Raw genomic sequence first — 26,290 nt, 5'->3', positions numbered from 1 at the left:
GACAATTAGTGTATGATTAATATCTCCCAAGTCACCACCATCATTTAGAATTCGTAGGCTTGTAGCAGTCAGTTTATCACCAATAACGGGCCAATAATTTTGAAAGAATACTGCAGGTAGTCCATCAAAACTAGGAGCTTTTGATGGGTGTATTTGGAAAACACTGTTTTTGACATCATTTAGCGAGAAAGATTGGCAAAGCAAAGAATTCACGTCTTCAGTCACCCTTCCCCTAATATCATAACTAAGGTCAACATTAATATTAGTACCCAAAGAATAGAGAAGCATTTGAAAGTACTGTAAGAAAATTCCATTGATAGAGTGTTGATCGGTAACCCAATTCCCATGCAAATCCATAATTTCACATATAGCATTTTTCTGTTTTTGGGTTTTTGCATATTGGTGAAAATACTGAGAGTTTTGATCCCCTGCTCATAGTTAAGACAGTTGAGACCTTTGTCGCCATCTTGTTTCCTCATTTTCCAACAAGCAATCAATTTCACATTCAATACAGTGAAGAAACCGTGAGTTTTGTTTTGTAGGAGGCTTGAATTGAAGTTTGGATAAGAGATAATTACACTGGTTGAGGCAAGTTTTAATATGATTGAAACTGTAATTGTTCCATCTCATTAATTGCCTAGCACATCTAGACATGCCAATGGAGATTTATTTCATGGTTACAGTTCTACTATCTAAAGAATTCCACTCCTCTTTAATAATTTTATCACACGTAGCTTCCCTTAACCAAACCTCTTCGAAATGAAACCTTCTTTCAAAACGTAAATTATTAATGGGTTCACCATATAAGAGTAAACAGATAGCTTGATGATCAGAAATGGATGAAGGTAGATGGTGTACAACGGAACGGGAAAATAAAATCTGACAGTTACTTGATGTGAAGCACCTGTCTAGTTGTTCTTTTACATTTGCCCCATCAACTCTTCTATTTGACCAAGTGAATTTATACCCAGAGAAACTTATTGGTCTTAGGTAACAATTGTCAACTGTAGTCTTAAAATGGTTAATCAAAAAATTTGGTCATGATTGCCCTCCTAATTTGTCAAAGTGCAACAGGATCTCATCGAAATCTCCAATGATGAACCAAGCCATATTCGATCTCAATCTTTTCAAGTAATTGCCAAGAAAAACATCTTAACGATGCATCAGGATTGCCATAAAAACCTGTCATCCTGAACGACCTTTTACTAGAATTATCAACTACAATACCAATGTGACCAGATAAAAAGGATTTGACAGATACTTGAATGTTAGGTTTCCACAGAAGTGCCAGACCACCCCATAAGTCAACACAATCTACTCTAAAGCATCCTGTCATTTTACTCTTGAAATGAAAAAACTCAAGTTGATTCTTAGATAATTTTGTTTTTATAATGAAAACAATATCAAGGTCCTTATTTTTGAGCATTTGAATAAGTGCTCTAAACGGCCGAAGATTCCCCAAGCCTCGGATATTCCAACTAAGTATTTTCATGGCTCGTGGTGGAGCTAATGATCAGACCCCACCACTTTAGAAGAGTTAATCTCTTCTGTTGTTTTTGAGGAAACCTTTAAACCTTTATTGTTGGTAGAAATTTTTGGATTTGGCCGTCTAGCTCTTTCAACACCAGAGACATGTTTCTGCTTTAGTGGCTCTAACATAGGAGAAGTATTAACAGAGATAATTTTACTCATGTAGGATGATTATGGTCAAAATTCACCAAGCTAATCTCCTTTATGTCCATGTCAGTAAATTTTTTCACATCATCTCCATAAGATTCTACCACATCTTTCAATATATCCACATCATCCTTTCTAACTGCCAGAGTTAGTTGCAAATCTCCAATGCTAGAACCGCCTTCCTTGAGAACAATTTTCAAAACTGCCGATGATGGTAACTACCTTGCTAGTGGTAGCTGGCCGTGATACAGCAGAGAAATCACGGCATTCAATGTGAAAACATCATCCGATTTTGAGGGAATAAGAGAACGGGAAGATACTTCATTAGAAAGATCATCTGATCGAACTTGTCATTTTTTAAAAATTTTTCCACCGGTGTGAAGTTAATAGAGTGGTTTGTACATAACCAAGAACCAGACAACTCCCCTTGGTCATCGACTTCTGTAGGGCAGTTCTTCTGTGTATGTTCCAGTAAGCCACATCGAAAGCAAAAGTCCGGTAGTTTCTCATATTGAAACTCCACCCAACAAGATTGTTGATCTTCCAAATAAATCTTCATTCCTTTGCGTCAAAGGTGGCGGATGTCAAGTTTAACTTGTACCCGCATGAATTTTCCAAAATAGAGACCCTCCTCATCAAACTCAACCATAAGACACTCTCCCAAAGTCGATCCAATTGCCTCTCCTACAAATTTTGTCATACAATGTAGTGGAACATTATGGATTTGGATCCAAAACGTAGCCTTATGGATTGTAACAGAGTGAGGGATAACTGATGCTGAAACTTTTTTAGTCAAAACCAATGATCGCTCAAAATGCCATGGCGCACCTTGTAGTACCCGCTCTTTGTCTTTTAAAGAAATCAAATGGCTAAGAAACATAAAGTCATTGAGTTCTTTGAATTGCACAGAACAAGAGTTACCCCATAGAAAGTGCATCATATCTACAAAAACAATTTATTAAAACGGATTTTTGTGAGTGCTTGCACAATAAGACATTGTTGAAAGGAATGCACATCAAGTTGGTTCTCATGGTGAAGGACTAGAGTAGCACATTTGTTGAATTTTAATCGTAATGTTTTTTTATTGTGGAATGTTAATCTTAATATTTTTTGAAAACTATTAGTAACTTCATTAATCGCAAAAAGAAAAAGAACACTTCTCAGTGTTGTTGAAAGAGACAGAGACCTTACAGACACAATGTCATGAGAATAGAACCTCCCATGGAGAGAGACACCCACCCACCAACGCTTTGTTTTGCTTCACCAATTTCGCTGATGATTTATTTTAGACATATCTTGGCCTCTTGAGTTTTAACGTGTACCAAATTAAAGGGACACTTCAGCACTTTCATTTTTATTCTTTTTTATTTATTTATTGATCATCACTTTAGCACTTTTAAGTGGCTGGAAAACGAACCAAAATTTTTTAAAATTTATATAAAAATAAAAAATAAAAAAATAAAAATTTAACTATTTCACTTTGACAAGTACCGACTCGCAAAAAAAGATTTTTAAAAAAAACCCAAAAAAAAAAAAATCCCACAATTTCAGCACTCAAATCGAACCGTACATTAACTATTCTCAACGACCACACACCGTCCGATCCGGGCAGTGAATCTCCTGTCATGAAAGACAAGGAAACAGTCAGTTAGATTATCACAACTCCATGACTTAATATTACTAAATTAGTCCACAAAATAATTTTTTTTAAAAAAGATTAGAATAAAAATAGAGAGGAAGAGATTATTTGTATTATTATTATTATTTTTTTTTTTCTGCACTGGAAGAGACAGAGAGAGAAAGAGAGAAAAGGGGTTTTTGTTTGTTGTTTGGCTGATCGGAAAATATTTTCCAGCCGCAAAAAACGAGTGTTTTTCTCTTTCGTGAAAAAAGAGAAAGTTAAAGAAAGATTTTTTTTTAAAATTTCTAATTTTCTTTTCTGTCAGAAAGAGAAAGATATTAGAGAGAGAAAGAGAGAGATGGGGAGTGAGAGCAAGAATGGTGTTGGGGTGTTGCAGTTGCCGCAGGGGACGAAGAAGGTAATACAGAACCTGAAAGAGATTGTGAACTGCTCCGAGTCTGAGATCTATGCCGCGCTTAAAGAATGTAACATGGACCCTAACGAAGCCGTTCAGCGACTTCTCTCTCTAGGTTCTTATGCCTTTTTTTTTTTTTTCCTCTTTATTATATCTTAACCTGGAGCTTTCATATCAGAGAATATTTATAGATGATTTTTTTTTTTTTTTTTGGTTTTCTTGAAATTTTTCGAAACAGAAAAACTTGGGAATGGATGTGGAAGATAAATGTTTGAATGTGTGGGAAAAACAATGACACTGTTTTTTTTTTTTTTTTTTCCCAGTTACACAGTGAAGTAGATTTCTTTTAAATTGATTTGCTTTGGGTTTTATATTTATCTTGTGAGGCGGTAACTGATATTTCACAGAGGAATTTAGACTTTTATTTTTTATTTTTTTAAGATTCTTTCCAAGAGGGAAAATTTGAGCCAATTATAAAATTCGCCAATTATGAAATTTTTTTGTTCTTGTTTTCTTTTAGGCTTTTTGTCTGGTTTTTCTGTTATTACCCTTTTTCCACATCCAAGGAATACATTGTTAATTTTTTAGTTTATGGTTTTGCTTTTTTGCCTTAGGAGAAACTGATACCAAAACGAAAGGGAATTTTATTTTTTTTAATATGGAGCCTAAAATTCCCAATACAATAGATATGTTGCTCTGATTGGTAAAATCATCTTCCTTTTTTTGGGCAAAGAGGGAATCTTTTGTACATGTTGGGGAAGGTTGGGGGTGTTACGCAATTAGTTTTTGAGATTTGTAAACTTTACCAAATTGTTTTTGTGCAATCTTATGAGTAGTGCATGGAGCTCTTAATCTCTGCTTTCCACTTATTAATGTGATTCAAAGTTGCCATTGAACTAGCAATTTTTTGATTATGTAGATTCTTTTCATGAAGTGAAGAGCAAACGTGAAAGAAGAAAAGAGGTACCATGTTGAGAATAGCTCGATTTTACTTTTTTCTTCTCCCGAGGATCTGTGGCTTTTTACCTTGCTTCCTAATTTCTGTGGTCTTACCCGTTCTGTCTCTTCTTGGGTCTGCCTTACTTGCTATGTTCTTTTCTAGGTACTTTTGTTAGGCATGGGAGTCAGCATGCGTTTACTCATATTCTGAACTTTTAAATACTTGAATGGAATAATTGTTGCTCTATAAACTTTGAACCCGTAATTGCTAGATGGTAGTAGTTGTGTTGTCTTTAATGTTTGTCCTCTCCTCTACAGATGAAGTTGTATGGCTCCCTTTCTTTGTTCCATATGCTTTTAATTTTAGGTTTATTTCCAATCTATAGGCATGGTTACCTTAGTTAATATGTATATCTATTTTTTTCTTGCTATTCTTTAGTTTGGTTGTATTTTATTATTTGATATATATTTTTGTAACTATATTCAGATGAAGGAGACACAAGAAACAAGGTTTCGAGTTAATGGTAGTGGATCGACACGTGTACTTAGAAGTTCTAGTGAACGTAATGTTGGTCGGAGTGGATCAACTCAAGCTAATTACAATGGTATGTTAGCCTATTGTGCAATGTCAGTGTTTACCTATTGTTCTCAATTTTGATGGTGCATATTCTTGATTTCTAAATTCTTTGCTCCTTCTGTTAGAGTTTGGAAATGTTGCATACAAGGGAGAGAATGGGTTAGTAGCTCCACCACCTTATCCATCTACCCATGTTACTGGAAAAACTTTGAACCAGCAACCTTCTTCTCACAGGTTAATTATTTTTGAACAAATTTCTAGCATGATATTTATTTATTTATTTTTTATGTTCTAGCAATAATGACGCGGGCATTAAAAGTTTGTTTGTTGTTTGCTTTATTCATTATTTAGTCAGTTTTCATGTGGAATTGATAAGAATTTTGTGAAGAAATTTTCATCGAGTTGGTAAGAAATTTTTTGTTGGATTTCAATGAAGGCAGGATGTAAATTGGTTGGCAATGATAAGGTAGGGTACTGTTTTCTCTTTGTCATGTTGTATAGTTAAGCAGGAAGAAAATGTGGGACTTTTAAACCAAATAATACTCATAAATTATCTGAATGATTTGTTGGTGAAGCAGAAGCAGAAACTTCTACTAATTATGTTGTTTTTGTTGCTAAAAACAAATTATTGGCTGTTGTTACCTGTATGCAATATTAAGTAAGCAGAAGTACCAGCTCTTTACTTTACACTTGCTAGTTCTACCATTTTTGTTGTATGCTTTTTAAATTAAAGAGTCAGCTTGGTCTTAACTTTATTTTGTATATGTGGAGTTCTAATTTTTTCATGGATCGCTTAATAATGTACTTTTTACCTTGGTTGACTTTGTCACTTGACCGGTTGTCTGTCTGCTAATACTAAGTTATCTGCTGCAGTGATTCTTTAAATACTGATGGTAGACGGCAGGCAATAAGTACAGGTGATTTTGTCTCTGCATCTGTGCAACATTCTTCAGGATGTCAACCTGCTTGGTTGGGCATGAGTACAGGACATCTTTCAATGGCTGATATTGTCAGGATGGGTAGGCCGCTGTACAATAAGGGCTCACATAGTTCATCTGAGACATCATATGTGCATGAGGATGGAGTTGCACCAAATTCATGCCATTACTATGCTAAGCCCTCCCAAGTTCCTGCACCTTTTCAGCCAGAATTGCACCTTGATTTGGACTCTCAAAACCCTTCTAATGTGCCGGAAATGATTTGTCAGTCAGGTGTTACTGCTTATCAGAATGCTTCTGTTGATGAATGGCCCGTGGTTGAGCAGCTGACTGCTGCTCATGGATCTTCAGCTGTTGAAGCATCTGCAGCCTCAGCCTCAGGGATGTATTCTAATGAGTCGAACATTTATGGTAATGGATCTCACTTGTCTTGGAACCACCAGTCAGATGATGGCCAAGTTTCAGAGGGTGATTATACTAGGAAAAAGCTTGGTTCAGATTGCATTAACTCTGTTTCTGCATCTTCCTCTAGTGAACATAAGTTTGTTGGTCATGCTGCAGAAGCATCTCATTGTGATGAGGACTTGGTTAAGGATTCAAGTTCCTCTGATTCACATGTGCCCACATACAAATGTGAGGAAGGTAATTTTGTAGATTATAAGTATGTGATATGTGATATATTTTCTTTCTTTCCCTTGTTTGCAGCATAAACCATAGAGATCGTGCAAGTTATTTGGAAGATTAATTTTGGCTTCTGACACATTGTTACTAAACCTTGCACAATGCCACATTGATTATTTGCCTCTAGTGATACGGTTTGCTTAATATTTGTTGAAAGAATGATATCTGTGTTTCTGTACTTATTTATTGGTGAATGCATATAATAATGCCGATGTCTTGAGGTTAGTGGCATGATCTGCATATTGTTTGCCGAGGTAAATTAGGTCAATGATGATGAATTCGGTTAAATGCATAAGTTACTGCATATACCCTGCATTATTTATCCCTTCTCATGTTTTTTGGGTGTTAAATTAGTTTCTATTGTCGTTATTGTTTCTTGTTTTGTTTTTATGAAGTTACTGAAAGGTAAACAGAAAGCAAGTGAAATTTTTTGTTGATGACTTCTTGGCTTGTTTGTATGATTTTAATACGAAATGGCTTCTTATGTTATATCTCCATTTCTTTGTGGAAAATGTGCAAAAATTTGCTGTTGTATACATGATGCTTTGGAAGAGTAAAAACTATGTTAGAAACAAAGACATTGGTAGTCAATCAATTCCTTTTTTAGTAGTTAAAAAGAAAGGAATATCTTCATTAGCTAGGATCATCTTGATCTTGTTGAAACTCTGGTGTTCTGGATGAAATGCAAATATTATAATTGCCTTTGTGCACATTGTAGTAATATGTAATAGTGTGATCTGTCATTGTAGACTTTAAATCATGGAATTTGAATTTTTGATATATATATATATATATGCTGTTAATTCTTTTGGGAGTACATTGTGAAGTTATGAATTTTTTTTAACGGAAAATGCTTGAGTTTAGCATTTACATCAATTAACCCTATGTTTTAACACTGAAAGGCCTTGAGATGGGGATCCTTTTTGGCTCTTATATGCAACAATAGATTTAGAAGATTTATACTTCCAAAAATATAAAATTTTAGATAGCACATGTTCTTAGTTTATATGTGAAATAGGAAGTTTGGATGTATTTTACTTGCTTTTTAGATAGCACACGTTCTTTGTCTATATGTGAAATAGGAAGTTTGGATGTATTTTACATGCTTGTCAACTCTTATATATTTATATATTTCTTGTCTCAATATGTGAACATCTCATGTTTATTATTACAGAATATTATATATTTGAACTGATGTATTATGTATCAGTAGAGTCCTATGATTTTGGGTAATGGGCTATTTTAGCTATCTAATAGTATTTCTTTAAATATTGGACAAGTACTTCGAAATGAATGTATGATATGGTGGGTTAACACACTGAAATTCGTACTTGGCTGGCTTAATATGTTTGTTCTTATTTAGCTTCTATTAAATTCTGCCTATATAATGTGATCCTCGTTTTACATTTTGTAGCTTCAGGATCAGGTTCTGGTTCAAATGTGTCGAAGAAGAATAATTCTGTGTGCTCCACTGAGAATGTTATCGTAGATGTGTCGTCTGCTGCAGAAAACTTGCAGAACCTGAGTTTAGGGAAGGGTGAACTAGATGACAACTTTAGTGTAGTTCTTCCAGATCATCTCCAAGCATTGGCAGCTGATTGCTCACATTTGAGTTTTGGTACATACAAATCCAGAGTTAGTTCTGCATTAACCAGGTCACTACCATCTAATCAATTTGAAGATGACTTTGAAGGAGCATCGACAGCGATGGATGGTTTAACACGGGGGCACCTGAACACAAGGCACAGGTGCTTTTTCTTGGTCTCAATTTGTACCACTTCATGTATAATGTCTCATGCTGTTTTGATTTTTCTTACCTGCTCAGGAATTTGGGATACAATGGTGATGGGACCATTGCATCCTTGTATGAAAGTCATAGAGCGCCAGCAGATGCTGGAAATCTTGATTTATCTGCGCCTTTGCAGCCAGAGTTGATGAAACGGGATATCCCTGAAGCAACCCTTGGACACGAATACATCAAATCATCACTAAATGATTCTCAATTTGGGAATGTTGAACAAGCAAGTTCTGGGTTGTCTTTTGCAAGGACGGAAATGAAAACTGGAAATTTTCCTTTCCAAGCTGAACCTGTATGTTGCTAATCAGAGAATTCCTTTGCATTGTGCATGGCTGATCTTATTGGTGGACTTCTTTGAAATGGCACTCTACTATTTTCATCAAACTCTACTATAGTTTTGCAGTAACATATTTGCTTTGCTACGAACCAAATAAAGCTAGGATAACTGGAATCTGAATTTCCTTCATAAATCTCAACATACAGCACACACGAACACATATTGCATGCGTTCACACGCGTGAACATGAATGCATGTACGGTTAAACCTAAAGGTATTATTTCTAAATCTGCCTTAATTTTAATTATACCCCTCAGACTGGAGTACTGCCCAGCTTTGAACAAAATACAGTGAACAAACTTCTAGAAACTGCTTTAGCAAAGTGATCATCAATTGATTCTCTATTTTGGCCTGTGCAATATATCCTCTTCTGTTACAACTTATCAAATGGAATGATAATTCGCCTTGATATGGTTGATAGATTCATGGAGCATAGGATTTTTAGCAATACCAGTCACTTCCATGGCCTCAAATCAATTGGGTCCTCTTAAATCATGGTTATGGTCATGGTCAAGGTTAGCATGTATAGAACAACTCAAGGCCACATATTGAAGACGTGAATAAACAGTGTGAAGATCAGACAACAAATTGCCATAGAGGATATGGTCATGAATGCTAGTACATTTAGAATTCAGACCAGATAAAATTAGTAATCTCAGTTGCTTGCTCATAGTTTCAATGTCACTAGTGAGAAGGTGGTAGGCATAAAGCCCTTTCCACATGCCTTCAAGTTTGTTAGAATATTCACTGATAGTAGGTTATTCATAGAAAATACGCTTGCCTTTGATACTTTTGTTTGAACCTGATTTGGGATTTTGGCCTCTGGCTAGAAGTCTAGAAGTACACCATTTTTTGTTTGGATGGTTGGAATTTTTTTAACACTGCTTTGTGTACAATGGTTTGAAACGTTAAGACTTAAATTTTAGTAATTACAGAAGCTTTAGGTTCTAATGCAATTTGCTATGCAATTAGATCTTTTTGATGGCCAGTTATGCGTTCCCATACTAAATAAAATGTTCTCTCATTTGCTACTCAGTTTTCTCTCTGTTGATGTGGATTAAAATTGTCTTTACAATATATGTATATATGCTAAGTGATATCACTTGCACTTACTATCAATTTTTAAAGCCTTGACGAACTTTATGCTTGTTATGATATCAAGTTTGCAAGTATGTTTGTTCCTTTACGCTTTATTGGCTTTTTTTTTTTTTAATTTTTTTTTTTTATTTAGTTTTTAGAACTTTCTTTGTCTCTCTTTAAACTTCCCATTGCAACCATAAAGTTAACAACAATTCTTGTTTTCTTCATGTTCTATTGCAGCCATACTCAGATTCTGTGTCAAGTGATTTGCTGGTTCCAACTATTCAGTCATTAAGAGTATCTGATAATCTCCACTCGCAGTTCCCAGTAACACAATCTATGCCCTCTAGATACAACAATGCCCTATCACCCAGAAGCAGTTCAACTATCTCTTTATCAGAGGCAAGTTGAAATAACATTTTGTGGTTGGTACTGCTGTAATTTGTCCACATTTTATGCCCAATAAATTAAAAACGAAATTAGCACCTTAAGGGTAAAGGAAAAAGCTGACTGCTTGTAGAACAGTTAAGACTGATACAATAAAATGCAGACAATTCAGATGTTTTATTCTGTCTATTTGAAGCTCATAGAAGACTCAGGTGGGTCAGGACATCTATAATCATCTATATGGATTATCTGGTTTCCAGATGTTTATCCTGTTCTATTACCATCTTATTATGATTTTGATTTTGCCTCTTCTTTGGTGGGTTCTCATTCTTCAAATATATAATTGATGTATCTCTTGCCATGCTTTTTACCCTGAACCGTGGATTTGGTAACGAGCTAAAAGTGTTAGAACAAGAAGATAAAAGCTGATGCTGTGTTGATATGAAATTTTAAATCGTGCAGGTTTTGAAATCAGGTACCTTATCTTTATCTGAGCCATCCTCTGTACTCCCACAGCACCGAACAAATCAATCATACTCTCAATCTAGTCTTCCCTTGGAACAACGAGCTAATATTATTGGCTGCCCTGCCCCATCTCAGAGCTACATGCATTTGCCATCAACTTTCCAGCAAGCATATCCAGGTGGTATGGAGTTGTATCAGTCACTGGATGACATGAAGTACAACCTTTCACAGTATAATAAGAGTGGAGCCTCTATGGGCAGATTGCCATCTGCTAGTGCTGGTTATGGAAGTTTTGTAAATTCTACCAATTTACCTGGAAGTTATTTGAACAGTCCAGCTGCTGCTTCTATTATCACTAAAGGTGGCTATAATGATGTCTTGCACCCTCAGTACAAAGATGGAAGCCATTTCACCTCTCTTCAACAGGTAGAATAAAAAATGAAAGAAAATTATAATCTATGTTTAGCCTTTTCGTGTTTCCAATAAAATCACTAAATTAAAATTTATGTGCTCAATGGTGCTGCTGTTTAATTTTGTATTTATTATGTTAGCTATCTCGCTCATTTTAAAAGTAGCGTACTAATGAAATCAATGATGCTATGATGTGCATGATGAAAAGTTTGTTTTTGCTTGTAATGGTAGAGAAATATTTAAAATATGCATGTATTGGACTTCATACTGTGGTGGCCAATTCACTTTTTTAATTCTGACCTCAGTTTATATATGAAGGTTCTCATCACTTTCCCTTTCATAACCAGAATATTAGCTCTTCTACATGGAATGCTGGTTTGAGAACACAGATGCCTGTTTCAGAGAGTGCATATTACAGCTTACTTGGACAGAATCAGCAACATGCTGGACATCAACAGGTCCATCAGTCTGGACTGCATTATGGTTCTTTAGGATACTCCGACCTCTATCATTCGCAAACAGGGATTACTCATGGACGACAGCAGCAAAGCCTCAGTGATTTGACATTAGGCCATTCTGAGGACTTGTCGGCTCAGCAGTTGCACCAATTTTGGCAGCAAACCTACTAACCCAGTTTCTTTAGTTTCGTTAGATTCTATTTTTGAAATTGTCGTGGATTTCTAGTGAGTTTGGCAGAGCCGAAGCAGTGGTGCAACGGATCATATTTTGTCATGTGTTTTTGGGTGCCTGGCTCTGTCCAATTGTACATACTCAAAAAAGAGAAAACAGAAAAAAAAGGTTGTTTATGCCATCTGCCCGGTTGTTGTATCCTACATGAATTATTTAGCTGCGATTTTTTAATTTATTTAGGTAGCTTTCTAACTAAATCTTCCCAATGAAGAAAGTTACAGTGGTGAAACAATTATCTGGAATTTATTGGGCTGCAGTTTAACCATAACCATTTTTATGGTACTTCATATAATTTATAGACTTAAGTAACGTAGTTGTATGGTTTGTCAATATTTAGTCCCGAGTAGAATATTTATTAGATTTTGGATATCTGTTAGGAAAGGCGATTATCATGAATGGTAAGTCTTGTTGGGAGGTAGGCAGTGAGAGTAACAGAGTAAAATTCGATAAACATTTGGGTTTGGTATTACTTAACCATCTCCTAATCCTGGATCATTCATTTGGGGTCACATGATATAATTATTAGCACAGATGCTAGTATTAAAACTCTTGTCCCGATTACAGGTTTTGGGTGAATTTCTGGTCATCGGTGAGAGAGGAGTGGTGCTTTCCACAAAGAGAGCTGCAATGGCGGGAGGTGCAGAGATTGCTGTCCCTTCTGTTGTTGTATCGAAAGCTGCACTTGACAGGAACCAAGAAGCAGATAAAGGTAATCACCACAAGTCTGGTATTGATGCTTTGCTAATTTCTCCCAACATACCAAAAGTGGTGCAGCCCGCTTCTTCAGCATCTGAAGGGGAGAACATTAGGCGGCCTCGTGGTAGGCCTGCTGGATCAAAGAACAAGCCTAAACCACCTATAATTGTCACCCGTGACAGTGCGAATGCTCTTCGAGCTCATGCTATGGAGGTGAGCTCAGGTTGTGATGTGTGTGAGAGTTTAGCCAACTTTGCAAGGAGAAAGCAAAGGGGAATTTGCATACTTAGTGGAAGTGGGGGTGTTACCAATGTTACACTGAGGCAGCCAGCATCATCCGGAGCCATTGTGACCCTCCATGGCCGCTTTGAGATTCTTTCACTGCTGGGATCAGTCTTGCCCCCTCCTGCTCCACCTGGGATTACAGGCCTGACCATCTACTTAGCAGGGGCTCAGGGGCAGGTTGTGGGTGGGAGTGTGGTTGGTGCACTCATTGCTTCAGGCCCTGTGGTGATTATGGCTGCATCATTCATGAACGCTACGTTTGATCGCCTACCATTGGATGACGATGAAGTTGCTGCGACCCTGCAAAATCAGCATTACCAAAATGGTCGTCACCACCACTTAGATATTTCGGATTTATATGGGTTGCCACAGAACTTGCTCACAAGTGGTACTATGGCACCTGAGGTATACTCCTGGGCATCTGGCCGAACCATGTCCAAGACCTAGTTGGATTTGGGAGTAATCCGTGTCTGTCATATCTGGTCTTAGATGTTCTTCAGATGTCTCTGTTATTTACCAAGTAATATAAAGCTTTCCAGGAAATGGACTTGTAGCTCCTTTTACTGTACCTTTTAGATCATTAATTGCTTTCCTCAATCATATATCTTTCTTTTTTTTTTTTCTTTTTTTTTTTTTTTCTCTGCCCCTTCGTTTTTCAGGTTAACTAACTAAATTATGTAATCGATGTAAAAGTATTAGTTTTCAAGATACTCGTTAAGATTCTGGAACTCTCAGGAGTTCACTTCAGAGTGCATATAGATGGAAAATCATAAACATGCAATTTTCGCCTACGAAAGAGTTAACAAGTCTGACTTTCCCCAAATATCCATGAGACGCATTTTTTGTTTTACAAAGAACGAGTTTGATATAAACTATCTTAACCTTGCAATGTTAATCATTAGTCATTCAGTAGTGAGTAGATCTCGTGTGCTCTATGATGTAGCCTTTCAGCAGCTACGAACTCATGAACTTCCCCATCCACTTCAATCAAACTACATCCTGGTTCCTTCTTAATTCTTTTCTCTTTCATGGAAAGTCTTTCCATTGTTGCTTCCTCGAATTGTTTAGAATCGGCATAAACACCTGACATAAGCACATGTGCACAGCTCTCACTCGGATCCAATTCGAGCATGTGCTTTGCGGCTCGTCTAGCCATTTCAATGTTTCCATGCTTCTTACATGCTGAGAGTAAAGATCCCCAAATAATAGCATCTGGGTTTATAGGCATTGTTTCGATGAGATGTTCTGCTTCTTCAAGCCTTCCAGCTTGGCCTAGCACATCAACCATGCAACTATAATGTCTTATTGATGGGTTGATCTTATATAGTTCCTTCATTATTGAAAAGTAATCCTTTGCTTTATCCACCATGCCAGTGTGTTTACAAGCTGTTAGAACACCAATAAAACTCACTCCATCTGGTGTGAGGTTCGAAGATTCAAGCCTCGAGAACAGTTCCGTTGCTTCTTCCTCACAACCATTCATCGCTAGTCCCAAGATCATGGAATTCCAACAGGATAAACCCTTTTGGGTGGCTGTCTCAAAAACATCAAGAGCTTCATTGATACTTCCACACTTGCAATACATGTCTATGATTGCTGTGATAGCAAGGACATTTAATTCAATACCATTTTTCCTTATGTAGTCATGAATCCACTTCCCCTGCCTAATTGCTCCTAAGCTACCACAAGCATTCAACAAGCTTACCATTGTGTATTCACTAGGTTTAATCCTCTCCTCCTGCATTTTGCCAAAAAGTTCCAATGCCTCTATAAACATCCCATTCCTAACATACCCACTAATCATAGAATTCCAGGAAACTGAATTTTTCAATGGCATTTTATCAAACAGCCTTCTGGATTCACCGACTTCCCCACATTTAGAAAGGCCCATAATCATAGAATTCCATGCAACAACATCATACTCCAAATCTTCATCAAAAACTAGTCTTGCCTCACTCAAAAACCCACAATTTGCATACATGTATATGATGGTGTTTCGTATGAATGGATCACATTCAAGCCCCAATTTTATTACCCTCCCATGAAGCTGAGCTCCATAACAAGCTTGACCAAGTTGAGAATAAGCTTTAAAGACTGAAGGGTAAGTCAATCTCTGAGGTTGGATTGGTGAAGTTACCAACATGTCAATGAAAAGTGAGATTGCAATTTGAGGGGATGAGCTTTGAGAAAAGCCTCTAATGATGGTATTCCAAATGAAAAGGTTTGGCTTTTGGATTTGTGTGAAAACCATGTAAGCATAGTCCATGTTTCCAGCAGGGGAGGCACAAAAAGCCAGTAAACGGCTAGCAGCAATAGTGTCTTTAGCAAGGCCAATTTTGATGAACTGAGCATGAATCTTTTGGAGGTCTGTCATGGTGGTGCAGTGTTTCTCTAACATGGTGAGGTAAGGTTGGTCTGAGATGAATTTGGAAATGGAGGTTGATGATGGAGTTTGTGAGCAACAACATGGTATCATTTTTTCTGTGGTCCTTGTTTTCTCTGTTTTGCTGAGTTTCCGTTCAATCCTCTATGTGGAAGATAGCAAGTAGCATATAGGGGCAGAACAGGGAATCTATCTTTAGGAAATTTAAACCATGGTCACAGCCTAATATCCACCCAACCATAGGGATTTGTCCCTCACTCGTTTTTTGTAACCTTTTCTAGTATTATCGGAGGACCCTTAACATAAAATCAAATTTAATTATCTAATTGATTTACGTTTGCAAATTTTTTTTTTTTTATTTTTTTTTTTTGGCATGTCATTTGATAGACATGATTGAGACAAGCAAAAGGCTTTTTTTAGAATCAATTTCAAATCATCTGCTAGAGGTTGTAACAAATAGAAGGATCGCACTACATTAGAGTGGAGGTTAGTTTGACTTTCCACATAGGTATTTCTAAGCCTCTATTTGATAGACCAAAAGCTATTGAAATTTAAAATAAATAAATAAATAAATAAAGAAGAAGAAGAAGAAGAAGAAAGTTAAATAGCATGTGCATAAAGTAAAAAACTTTGGAAGATTTAGTACATAAAGCAAGATTTGTCAATATGAAAAATTTAAATGTGTCTGAAACCTATTAAGACAGTAGATATGTGGATTAAAACTTACCCTAAATAATTTTATATAATCTTAGTCTTAATCAAAACATTCCCACTTAATACTAAGTGGAAGCAACAATCAAGAAGAGCCTTTATTTGGAGGGTGGGAAGAAAAAAAAAAAAGGAAAGAAAAAATGAAGCCTATATAGGAATATAATATGTATGTAGGCATATTTCGAATACAATTGGTCAAAAGTGCAAGTTTTAGGATAGGATTTTGGACGGTACACTTCTTTAAGGACTAATTTTACCAACCAATTTATTTCCTTTCTTATATGTTCTTTGGTCCCCACCACACAAACTTATATTATTTAACTAATGGGACAATCAAGAACAAAATCAATGGCCCATATTAACTCTCCACTACTAGAGATAAAATATATATAAAAAAAAATGAAATTCTTAACAAATGACATTTTGAAAGCCCAATTCTTCAACCATGTATATTGGTTTTCACAATGAAGTGGAAACAAAAGTAGCTCAGGTCATTGACAAGACTACCTGCAAAGCACTACATGAGAAGCACCCTTTTTTTATGTTGTAAATTGATTTAATTTCCAAAAATAGTCAAATAATGTTGACAATTTTGCCGAGGGCAAGTTGTCACCGATCTTTTTTTTTTTTTTTTTTTTTTGGGGAAGAAGTTGTCACTTCTCTGTACTGACAAAGAATCATCATACACTATTCACCGAAAAAAATCATTATGCATGTTAATGAAAATGAAAAAAAAGAAAAGAAAATTATAGGATAGCATCACGTGCTTTTTTTTTAAATTTATAATATATTGGAAAATCAGGATTTACATTCAGATTTATTATTGCCCACAAAACAACCTCACTATGGTATATACGCTGTTTGGTTGTCACAGTAACATAAAAATCCAAGCCCAAAGCCTTTGCCGTTAAGATAGATACAGAGAGAGAACTAAAGAAATGATTCTCACTTTTGGTAATCTGGGTTTTCTTTGTCCATGTTCTCCCACATATTATATATGTATGTCTTTGGATATGTACAAACTGTATTATTAAGTAAATTTGCAAACGAAGGGAATCCCAAGTTTGTTAAGAAGAAGTCTCGGGCGGGACATTTCAAGAAGCAGTCCAATTTTTTGGTGAAAGGCAAAATAAAATATGTAAATGAGAGAAGTGTTAGAAAGCAAAGCTGCATAGTTGGTTTAGACTCACTTGGCATAACAATTCTTATGGAAACAGCAAAAAGCAGAGAGACAGGCATAAAAAAAAAAGGAAAGGCAAGAATACACATCATCACCATCATTACAATCATCACTTACCACCCCCACACACCGGTCACCAAACCTAAATTCCAAACAATTCCCTCACTCTCTCTCTCTCTCTCTCTTTACCTTTTTTTTCAACCATCCTCCCCCACTTTTTCCCTCCTTTTGGCACCCTCTCTTGCTTGCACCTTCCTGCACACGATGCCTCTTTCTTCTCTCTCTCTCTCTCTCTCTCTCTAGGGTCCACTTATTCTTCAAGATATATATACAAATATATATGTATATATTAAGTCCATGACAAGGAGAACAACATCTTCTTCTTTTCCACAACATCATTGATGGTTTTCTCGTTTATGATATCTTTGCTTCTCTTTCAGTCTTTCTTGGTTTCAAACTGAGGAGGAAGAACAAAATTGTAGAAGAAAGAAGAGGAGGCTGAAGAAAGGAGAAAGAAGAGAAAAAAAAGAATGAGGATTTGTGGAGGAAGACAAACTTATTATCATATATTAATCTTCCTATTGGGTCATTACCTCTGTTCAGGTGAGTTGCTTTGTCTTGTTTTGGCTATACTTTGTGTTTTTTGATTCCTTTTACAATTTTATATTGGTTTATCTTCTATTCTATATATATATATATATATATATATATACACATCCCAATTGCTTATGTTATATGAGAATAATTCCATAACCTTCTTTTTTTTATTATTATTATTTTTTTAATTTTCTTTGCACCTTATTGCTTTCTTTCCACTTGGTGAATTTATTATCTTGTCCCCTAATTGACTGACTCAAAGTTTCCGGAGAATTCAACAAGTTTCTGCCTTTTTTTTTTTAATTTCTTTTTTCTTTTTCTTGGGGTAGTGGGTGATGATCAGAGTGTGCAATGAGACATGGATATGAAAATCTCATATCTCATCCTTCATATCCATACTTTAATTGCTTTTTAAGATATCAACCTGGAATTGGATATAGTTTTCTCTTGTGCTTTGTAGTTTCCTTGCTGATCTTTGTGGGTAGTAGTGATCTTCAGAAGAAATCACTATTCATTCTTGAAATGGGTCTCTTTTGCTTAGAACTGCTTGATTTTTCAAATTGCTAATAATTATCCACGTCCAATTCAAACTTTTTTTTTTCTTTTTTCCTTTTTTCTTTTTTTTTTTCTCTTTTTTCTTGTTAATAATTACATAGTCATGTACGGAACGGTAATATGAACTTTTTAAAACTGTCTTGGTTCAGTAACTTTATATCCTGACTAAACCAGCTCCTTGCAGTTAATTGAAGACAGCTTGAAACTAAGAGTCTTTTTGCTCATTTTGTCCCAAATAAGGCACTCCCCTGTATAAATACTTATACCATTTTCTTCCAAAATGCAACAGGAAAATCTTTCAATCCAACATTGATTACAAGTCAATTTGTCCATATTCTAGTTTTCAAATCAATGGTTTTGGCACTTTTAGGCCCTATGTTAGGAATAACTTATTTTGCTTCTTTAGAATTGCTTCTTGAAAAGCTACACTTGGCTTTGATTTTAGACTCCTTTGGAAGCCTAAAGCTCTTCTAGCCCAAGCATCCTCAGAAACTGTTTCTGAGCTTGAAAAGCTAGAAATTAGCATTCCATATGCCATACCAAACAGGACGACCTTGATTGGGTTAAATTGTCCACCTAACTATGCGACAAGACCGGTTGATAAAGGGGTGATTTTTGAAACCTTTGAGTTGGTCTAATGTCAAATTTTAAGTTGTTACAATTATCAGAGCTAATAATACCATATAATAATAATCCTAGTCTCCTTTAATAGCAGCAAAGTACTATTTCAAATTTATGTCAAATTATATGTTTGCATGAAGACAAGAAGTACTTGATATCAGTGAACTTTCTCTTTTTCTAAAACAAAAAAGAAAAAAGAAAGAGAGGTTTCTGTATTAAATGATTTTGTGAACATGATTTAGCTTCAGCTCCATTATACACTTTTCTTTTATATATACATATATATATATATATAGATACAGATATAGATATATATTATATTATGTTTTGAAAAAGCACCAAATAGGAAAAAGTAAAGCTTTTGCTTTAATTTTTGTGATTTCAAGTACAGGTTTAAAGGTAACAGTGAAGGAGACAATTGGACACAAGAAAGAAGATATACAAACACATTTCACTACTAAAATTTCCACCACCAAAAGGGACATCACCACTCCAATCACAACTGTTCCAACACTAACACCCACCACTACTCCAACTTCAACAACACCACTCTTGAACCCAAACTCGAACCCGGATTCCAGCTCTCCTGCTAACATGACACCTAGCCTCCCTCCCACCATTACTGCATCCCCTGCATCTTCGGGTGCCAGTTGGTGCATTGCTAGCCAAAGTTCATCACAGACTGCATTACAAGTTGCTCTGGACTATGCTTGTGGTTATGGTGGTGCTGATTGTTCAGCAATTCAATCTGGTGGTAGTTGTTACAATCCAAATTCTATTCGTGATCATGCTTCTTATGCATTCAATAGCTACTACCAGAAAAACCCAGTTCCAAATAGCTGCAATTTTGGTGGAACTGCAGTTATAACTAGCACTAACCCAAGTAAGATTCCCTTTTTTTTTTTTTTTTTTTTCCTTTTTTCCTTTCTTTAACCATATTTTATTTCTTAATGCCTAATGGTTAGTTTCATTTCCTTAAATTTTTCATTTTTTCTTGTTAATCTTTCACTATTGTTTTCTTTTCAGGTACAGGAACATGTCAATATCCATCAACTAGGTAACTCTACCATTCATTTACATGTGCTTTGTTAAGTTATTTTGACAATTTCTGTGTTAATATGGAGAAATCCTCACTAGCATTTTTTTTTATTTGGATTTTTTGCAGCACAAGTGCATCAGTCTTGAACACAACAAATTCCAGTGGGTCAACTGTTTTTGGTGCTGTACCTTCTGGCCCCTCAACCTCTGCAGCACCAGCTGCTAAATTCAATAGCCTGCCCAACTTGTTTATCATGGCATGTCTCGTGGTGTTGATAGCCAAATAAATTCACTAAAAAGCAAAAGGAGTTTCCAAAGTGCTGTTTTTTGCTTTTAAGTTTTGAAGATGCTAGCTAAAGAAGTATATACATGCAAATATATACGTATATATGGAAATTATATATCTGGATGCCATCAGGCTGCCTATTACTGCTAATCGGATGATGAATGCCCAATACAAACTGCCCGATGGAGCCTAGTAGATGATTTCTGTATGTGCAGAAATGGTGCTTGACTGAGGACTATGTTTTGCAACCTTAGTTTCAAGTGTCAAATTGAGATTAAACTTCTAATTGATATATAAATGAGTTTTTAGTGATAAAGAGAGATGTTTGTAGAAAGGAAAAAAGATAGAAAAGGAATGTGATGGGTTGGTTTTAAACTGTAGAGATAGTAACCATGGTGTTGTTTTTTGTTTTTTTTTTTTTGTTCTTTTTTTTTTTTTTTTGTTTTAATAGCATTAGGATGATAATATCTACTCAAATGTATAAGCCGACTAGGCTTTGTTTTGAGAAGTCAATTTTGTAAATTTTATTGGGAATGAATGAAATGTTTTCTTTATGAAAAATATAGCATACGGAATACAACTTGAAACCATAAAAATATCAAATATGTAAGGCAAAAATGTTGCACAAGACTATATATATGATATAATTGGTTAAGCCATGTAAGCATGATTCTTAACCAAATTTCCCTCACCAACTTCACTGCTTCAAGACTAATTCAACTTTGAATTGGCATGGAGAAAGTTTCTGACTTTGTCCTTTTGTTTATTTTTCTCCCTTTCCTTGAATCAGTTCCTTTTGTAAGCTGTAAGCTTATGCTTTATCCTTGGAACTACCTGTCTCATCAAAAATTGTTTTTGGAAGCCTGTCAGAATACAGAAACAAGAACAAAACCATTTGTTTTTTTTTTTTTTTTCAGTAGCTTTTAGTTTTAAGCCATGTAAGCATGATCCTTATCAATTTTCTTCCACCAACTTCACGACTCTAAGACTCTTATTCAACTTTGAATTGTTGTAGAGAAGTTTCTAAATTTGTCCTTTTCTTAAGCATTTTTTGTTTTTTTTGGGGAATCAGCCCATTTTGTAAGCTTATGCTTTAATCTTTAAAAATTATTATGTTGTTTGTTGCATGTTACCTTTCTTATCAAAAATTGTTTTTGGAAACCTGTGAGATTACAGAAACAAGAACTGAAAACTTTTTTCATTTTCTGGTAGTGTGTAAAAGAAAAGGGGAAAAAAAAAGTTTGAAAATCAAGTTTTCATTCCCAAAATTATTTTCCTTTAAACTTTTGTATTTAATTGGCAGGCTGAAGTCTATACTCTTTCTGAATCATCTCCGAGACACAGTGCCTTTAAAGTCAATAGAACACCATGTGGTGGACTGGATGTTGTCTAATCAATTCTAAGTGATCTAATCCGTTTTTTATAAAGGGCTTAGATGAGATATAAATATAATTTAAGATGGGGTAGCGTTTATATGATTATATCTTTGGCCTTTTGATTAACAATTGGAATAGTATCATTCATCACCTTCATAAAGTCATTTTTGATCCTTTGGGTTCAACTTTCAAAATATCACAAAACCTCCTTTGAGGTTTAGTCTAAAATTTATTGGATTGTTCTGGTTTTAAAAATATCACAAACTTTATTTCATATTTCAAAAAATTGTCATATTCTTTTTTAATTATTTCATTTCATAGTCCTTGAATTAATATTATATATAAAATATACATATTAAAATGTTAATTGTAATTTTTAACATCTAAATAATGAAACTATAATTAATACAAATTTCAAAGATTCAGATGAGATATTTCCTTAAAATTTAAATGCTAAACTTTGCCATGAGAGACATGACCTGGAATTTATAATAATAATAATAATAATAATAATAATAATTACCATGTCTATGTTCAAAATTGAAATCTTTGAAAAGGGTGGCCAAAGTTTTTTTTGAATTGGCAAGAATTATAAGCAAGAAACTCAATTTTGTAGTTGCTCATGAACTTTAAAAAAATAATAATAAAAAAAAAACGTCGTCAACTTTTGTACAGTCTCAGCCTCAAGTTCACACGTTTATAAATGTGGTAAACATACTTATATAGACAAGTGACCCAAAAATTTAATATAATTTTTTTTGCTCCGAATTGCAATTTTTAAAGAACATAATAATGATCGTTCTTAACTAAACAAAAAGAGCATACAAATGGCTAAACCTGTTTAAAAAATAAAAAAAATAAAAAAGAAAGAAAAAGAAAAAGAAATGCACATTAAGAATCGTGCTTTTTTTTTTTTGGGGGGGGGGGGGGGGGGGGGGGGGGGGAGGGGGAAATTAAGAATTGTGTTGCAATACATGTAAGCGTGAGTATATTTAATTTAAAATTATCATATGCCGTTCCTTATAAACAATAATAGTATTTTTTTTTTCTTTTCTTTTGGGAAACAATAGTTAATTCTGTATTTGTTTATAGATTTTTATATGTATCATAAAAATTTATAAACACATTTTTATGTATTAATCTTTTAACTCGCTCTCTTGTTAATTAAGTAACGCAAATTCAGTTGATATATTACTTTCTTACATTCATATTTTGAAAGTCTCATATTAAAAATTTGCGATGTTATTTCTCACTTATTGAATTATTTTAAATATTAATATTTAAATAGATATTTAGAATGTACACAAATCTATACAATATCTATTTTATTTTTTTTAACATTTTTAATATTGCACTAACTCCACCCCACAGCAGATTGGAGTTGAGAATTTAGAATTATGACTAAAATATATATATATATATATATATATTAACTTTGTCATTTGCTAAGTTTCACAAGAGAAAAATATTGTCAATCACGTGGTAAACCAAAAGCCATAACAACGCAGCTTCTACAGAAAAATATTGTGAATGGAACGTGACAGTGACGCCACATGGCACATACCACATTATTGGTATATCAATCGTATAAAATGTTTTTTTTTTTTTTTTTTTTGGCTTCATAGAAACTCTTAAATTGCATTACCAAAAAAAAAAAAAAATCCAAATCTACTCTTGGAATTAAAAGTTTATTTATATATATATATATATTTTTATTTATCTTGCAATAAAATTTGAAGTTTATTTGGAAAATGAAAACAAAAATGAAGTTTATAAGAAGGGTCAACATTGCACATATCATAATCATATAATTTTTGATGATTATAGCCAAACAAAAACAAAAGTTGAAATTGAATTATTATACATTAACATTCCTCACGTGACTCAATTTCCAATCATGCCAAATTTTCTGCTTCCACATGCAAGTCCACTCAATTATGCTCCCATGTTGGACCATAACCTCTCAAACCCCACTCATTTTCTTCCTCTAATGGAACATCAGTATTCTCTCCTCCAACCACTCATCTCATCCACCACCACCGTCACCGTCCCTCCGGCAATAACCCATTTCCCGGCAAACGGAGAAGTAGCCGGTAAACCCAGAACTTTCTCTTCCAACCGTGCCATCGCCATCCGTCTCCTCTCCATCTTCTTCATTGCAATAATCTCAATCTGGGCAAACTTCGAAGCATCAAAGGGTTTCGAAATCACCATCATCAACGAAGCTCCCCTGGACTCTCTCGCAGGAAAACGCTTCGCCCTCTTCTACATCTCCGACGACAAAGCGACTCGCATAGTCCTAAAAGCCAGCAAGATCGTCGAAGACCTTCTTTACCCAAATGCCAGACTACCCAAGAAGCAGATCGGCCATGTGACGCTACGTCTCTCCAGCCGGAAAATGACTGAAAAAGTAGCCGTTAAATCCTCCTCAGGGGAAGAACAAGGTTTTGTAATCGATATAAATTCTCTGCTAATGGAAGAAGAAAATGCGAACCGTGCCATGGAATCGGCGGTCCTACGTGGTGTGGCCCGGGTGTGGCTTTGGGATGGCCATTCAAAAGCTCCGCCGGAGCTTTTGGCCGGAATTGTGGAGTATATCAGCATGGTTTCCGGATTTGGTGAAATGAGTTATGGCTCGGGCGCTGGTGCCTGCGATTTGCCGGAATGTGGTAGCCATTCTTGGTGGGAGGATAAGGATGCGAAGGTTGTGGCCAAGTTTTTGAATTATTGGGAAGAGAATGACAAAGGGTTCATCCATCGGTTGAATAGAGGCATGAAAGATGGGTGGGATGATCGGACAGTTGATGATGCGCTTGGTGTAGGGGCACAGCAACCCTTGTGTGTAGCATGTAATTTTTCTAGTACAGCTAGATCTTAGTATAATCAAGTTAAACATGATTAATGGTTGTGATCTAATCTGGGTCACATGGTTCCAACATCAAGGATTAATTATTGGGTGTGGCATCACATGGGAATGATCACCATCGTTGGACATCGATGCAATCAGTGTAAGTGGGTCCCAACCAGATAAGTTAATTTGTTTTATTTATTTTTAATTATTTTTGCACAAGCAGAAAAAAAGGATTATTTTGTAATTTTGTAATTAATTTTTATACAATTGAGTATAAGCAATAAGCAATTTGTTGTATGGTAGATTGTTGTTTTATATTTTGAGGCATATTATAAAGAAGACAAATATCAGTCTTTTTTTATTTTAATAAAAACGGATATATTATTTTTTTAACCTATTAGAAATTAATTGATATGGAAAAGATAATAACAATTAACAAATGAAAGTAAAAATATATGACTGAGGAGAAAAGTTAGAAATTCGAGCTCATTATGTACATGTAACTTTCTAGGCATACAGATATCATTAACAATTTTGTCCTTTTAAATTAAAAAAATTAATTTGCTAACACATGGTCAAAGAGTTTTTTTGGCTGGTGAGGGATAATGGTGCCTCTAACTATCAAGGCTACCACATGATCTCACGTGGTCAATGAGTTTTGTACTTCTTTGATCCTCCATCTACATTGATTTTCTTTTCAAAAAGTTAATTACATTTTAGTAGTTAGATTGTATATTTAATTCTTAAGTTTTGAAATGGTTTACATTATATTTTTAATTTACAATTTATTTCACGTTAATTTAATTTCTAAATTAACTAATAAAACAAAACGTGTAAAAATTGAAGTAATTGACTGATTTTTTTAATTTACAAAAGCGATGAGAAAAAAAAATTAATTGATTGATTGATGAAAATTTTATCACTTTTCTTACTTTTTAAACTTTCTATTAATAAATTTGAAAATTAAACTAATATAAAATAAATTTTAATTGAAAATACATTGTAAAACATTTTAAGTTTGAAGATGAAATAAGTAATTTGATAAAGTATAGGTCCTAAAATACAATTAATTCTTTTCAAAATAAGCACCAATTCATGATTCCTCCTAGTTTTTCAATATTAACTTTCTTACTTTTCAAATTTGATTATTATTATTATTATTATTATTATTGCATTTGATTGGTGCAAATAATAGCCCTATAAAGAATGTGGATAATATTGATTAGAAGGGTATGAATAAAATAATATAGGGGGAACTTAATAAATTTTTCAAAACAAATGAGAGATTAATATACTTTTGAAACTGAAAAATCAAATTACATTTAAATCAAATCTTTGCAGTAATGGATGAAACTTAAATTAAAAAAAAAAAAAAGTACAATATATAGTAAACAAATTTTTGAATTGGGCTGGGCCTGTCTGTGTGTGAAACCTAATCAATCTAAAAGGGTCAACCCACCTACAGTTTCAGGCCTAAATTGATTTCGTTCTCTGATACCTTATTTTATTTTATTTTTTATTTTTTTTTGAACATCCCTCCTCTCGTCACTGGTGAAATGCTTCTTTGCAAGTCTCAAATTAACTTTTGTATTTCTTGCTCTAATTGGATATGAAATTTGATTGGTTGCCATGAGTTTTACCATCTGTTAACCACTGGTAATGATGATCAATGGAATCCATTGCTAACATATAATT

General features: G+C 34.7%; 5 protein-coding genes across 7 annotated transcripts; 4 read left to right on the top strand and 1 right to left on the bottom strand.

Moving 5' to 3' along the window:
- Window positions 1-3,424: 3,424 nt before the first annotated feature.
- On the top strand, window positions 3,425-12,154 carry LOC107416203 (uncharacterized). Of its 3 annotated transcripts, none has more exons than XM_016024670.4 (10): window positions 3,425-3,828; window positions 4,633-4,676; window positions 5,140-5,257; window positions 5,355-5,463; window positions 6,103-6,800; window positions 8,263-8,596; window positions 8,674-8,938; window positions 10,304-10,465; window positions 10,913-11,341; window positions 11,674-12,154. In XM_016024670.4, exons 1-10 carry the CDS (start codon window positions 3,657-3,659, stop codon window positions 11,953-11,955), a joined length of 2,613 nt encoding a protein of 870 aa, XP_015880156.3. In that variant the 5' UTR covers window positions 3,425-3,656; the 3' UTR covers window positions 11,956-12,154. The 3 variants fall into 3 exon arrangements, with proteins under 3 accessions (XP_015880156.3, XP_015880155.3, XP_024928464.3); XM_016024669.4 differs by having other exon boundaries at window positions 3,427-3,828; window positions 6,103-6,809; XM_025072696.3 differs by lacking the exon at window positions 4,633-4,676 and having other exon boundaries at window positions 3,688-3,828; window positions 6,103-6,809.
- LOC107416205 (AT-hook motif nuclear-localized protein 16) lies at window positions 11,987-13,616 on the top strand. The gene is made up of 2 exons (XM_016024671.4): window positions 11,987-12,124; window positions 12,581-13,616. Exon 2 carries the CDS (start codon window positions 12,644-12,646, stop codon window positions 13,442-13,444), a length of 801 nt encoding a protein of 266 aa, XP_015880157.3. The 5' UTR covers window positions 11,987-12,124; window positions 12,581-12,643; the 3' UTR covers window positions 13,445-13,616.
- LOC107416201 (pentatricopeptide repeat-containing protein At2g42920, chloroplastic) lies at window positions 13,586-15,621 on the bottom strand. Its single transcript, XM_016024667.4, has one exon. It carries the CDS (start codon window positions 15,471-15,473, stop codon window positions 13,896-13,898), a length of 1,578 nt encoding a protein of 525 aa, XP_015880153.3. The 5' UTR covers window positions 15,474-15,621; the 3' UTR covers window positions 13,586-13,895.
- A 1,388-nt stretch (window positions 15,622-17,009) lies between these two features.
- On the top strand, window positions 17,010-20,929 carry LOC107416193 (glucan endo-1,3-beta-glucosidase 3). The gene is made up of 4 exons (XM_048471187.2): window positions 17,010-17,874; window positions 19,436-19,927; window positions 20,071-20,101; window positions 20,210-20,929. Exons 1-4 carry the CDS (start codon window positions 17,802-17,804, stop codon window positions 20,367-20,369), a joined length of 756 nt encoding a protein of 251 aa, XP_048327144.2. The 5' UTR covers window positions 17,010-17,801; the 3' UTR covers window positions 20,370-20,929.
- Window positions 20,930-23,526: 2,597 nt separating this feature from the next.
- On the top strand, window positions 23,527-24,892 carry LOC107416200 (uncharacterized). The gene has a single exon (XM_016024665.4). It carries the CDS (start codon window positions 23,642-23,644, stop codon window positions 24,620-24,622), a length of 981 nt encoding a protein of 326 aa, XP_015880151.3. The 5' UTR covers window positions 23,527-23,641; the 3' UTR covers window positions 24,623-24,892.
- The last annotated feature ends 1,398 nt before the right edge of the window (window positions 24,893-26,290 follow it).

This window comes from Ziziphus jujuba, chromosome 4 (genome assembly GCF_031755915.1).
Source record: "Ziziphus jujuba cultivar Dongzao chromosome 4, ASM3175591v1".
Lineage (NCBI taxonomy): Eukaryota > Viridiplantae > Streptophyta > Magnoliopsida > Rosales > Rhamnaceae > Ziziphus > Ziziphus jujuba.
The sequence above is the reverse complement of the archived record's forward strand: the minus strand, read 5'-3'. Positions and strand labels throughout refer to the sequence as shown.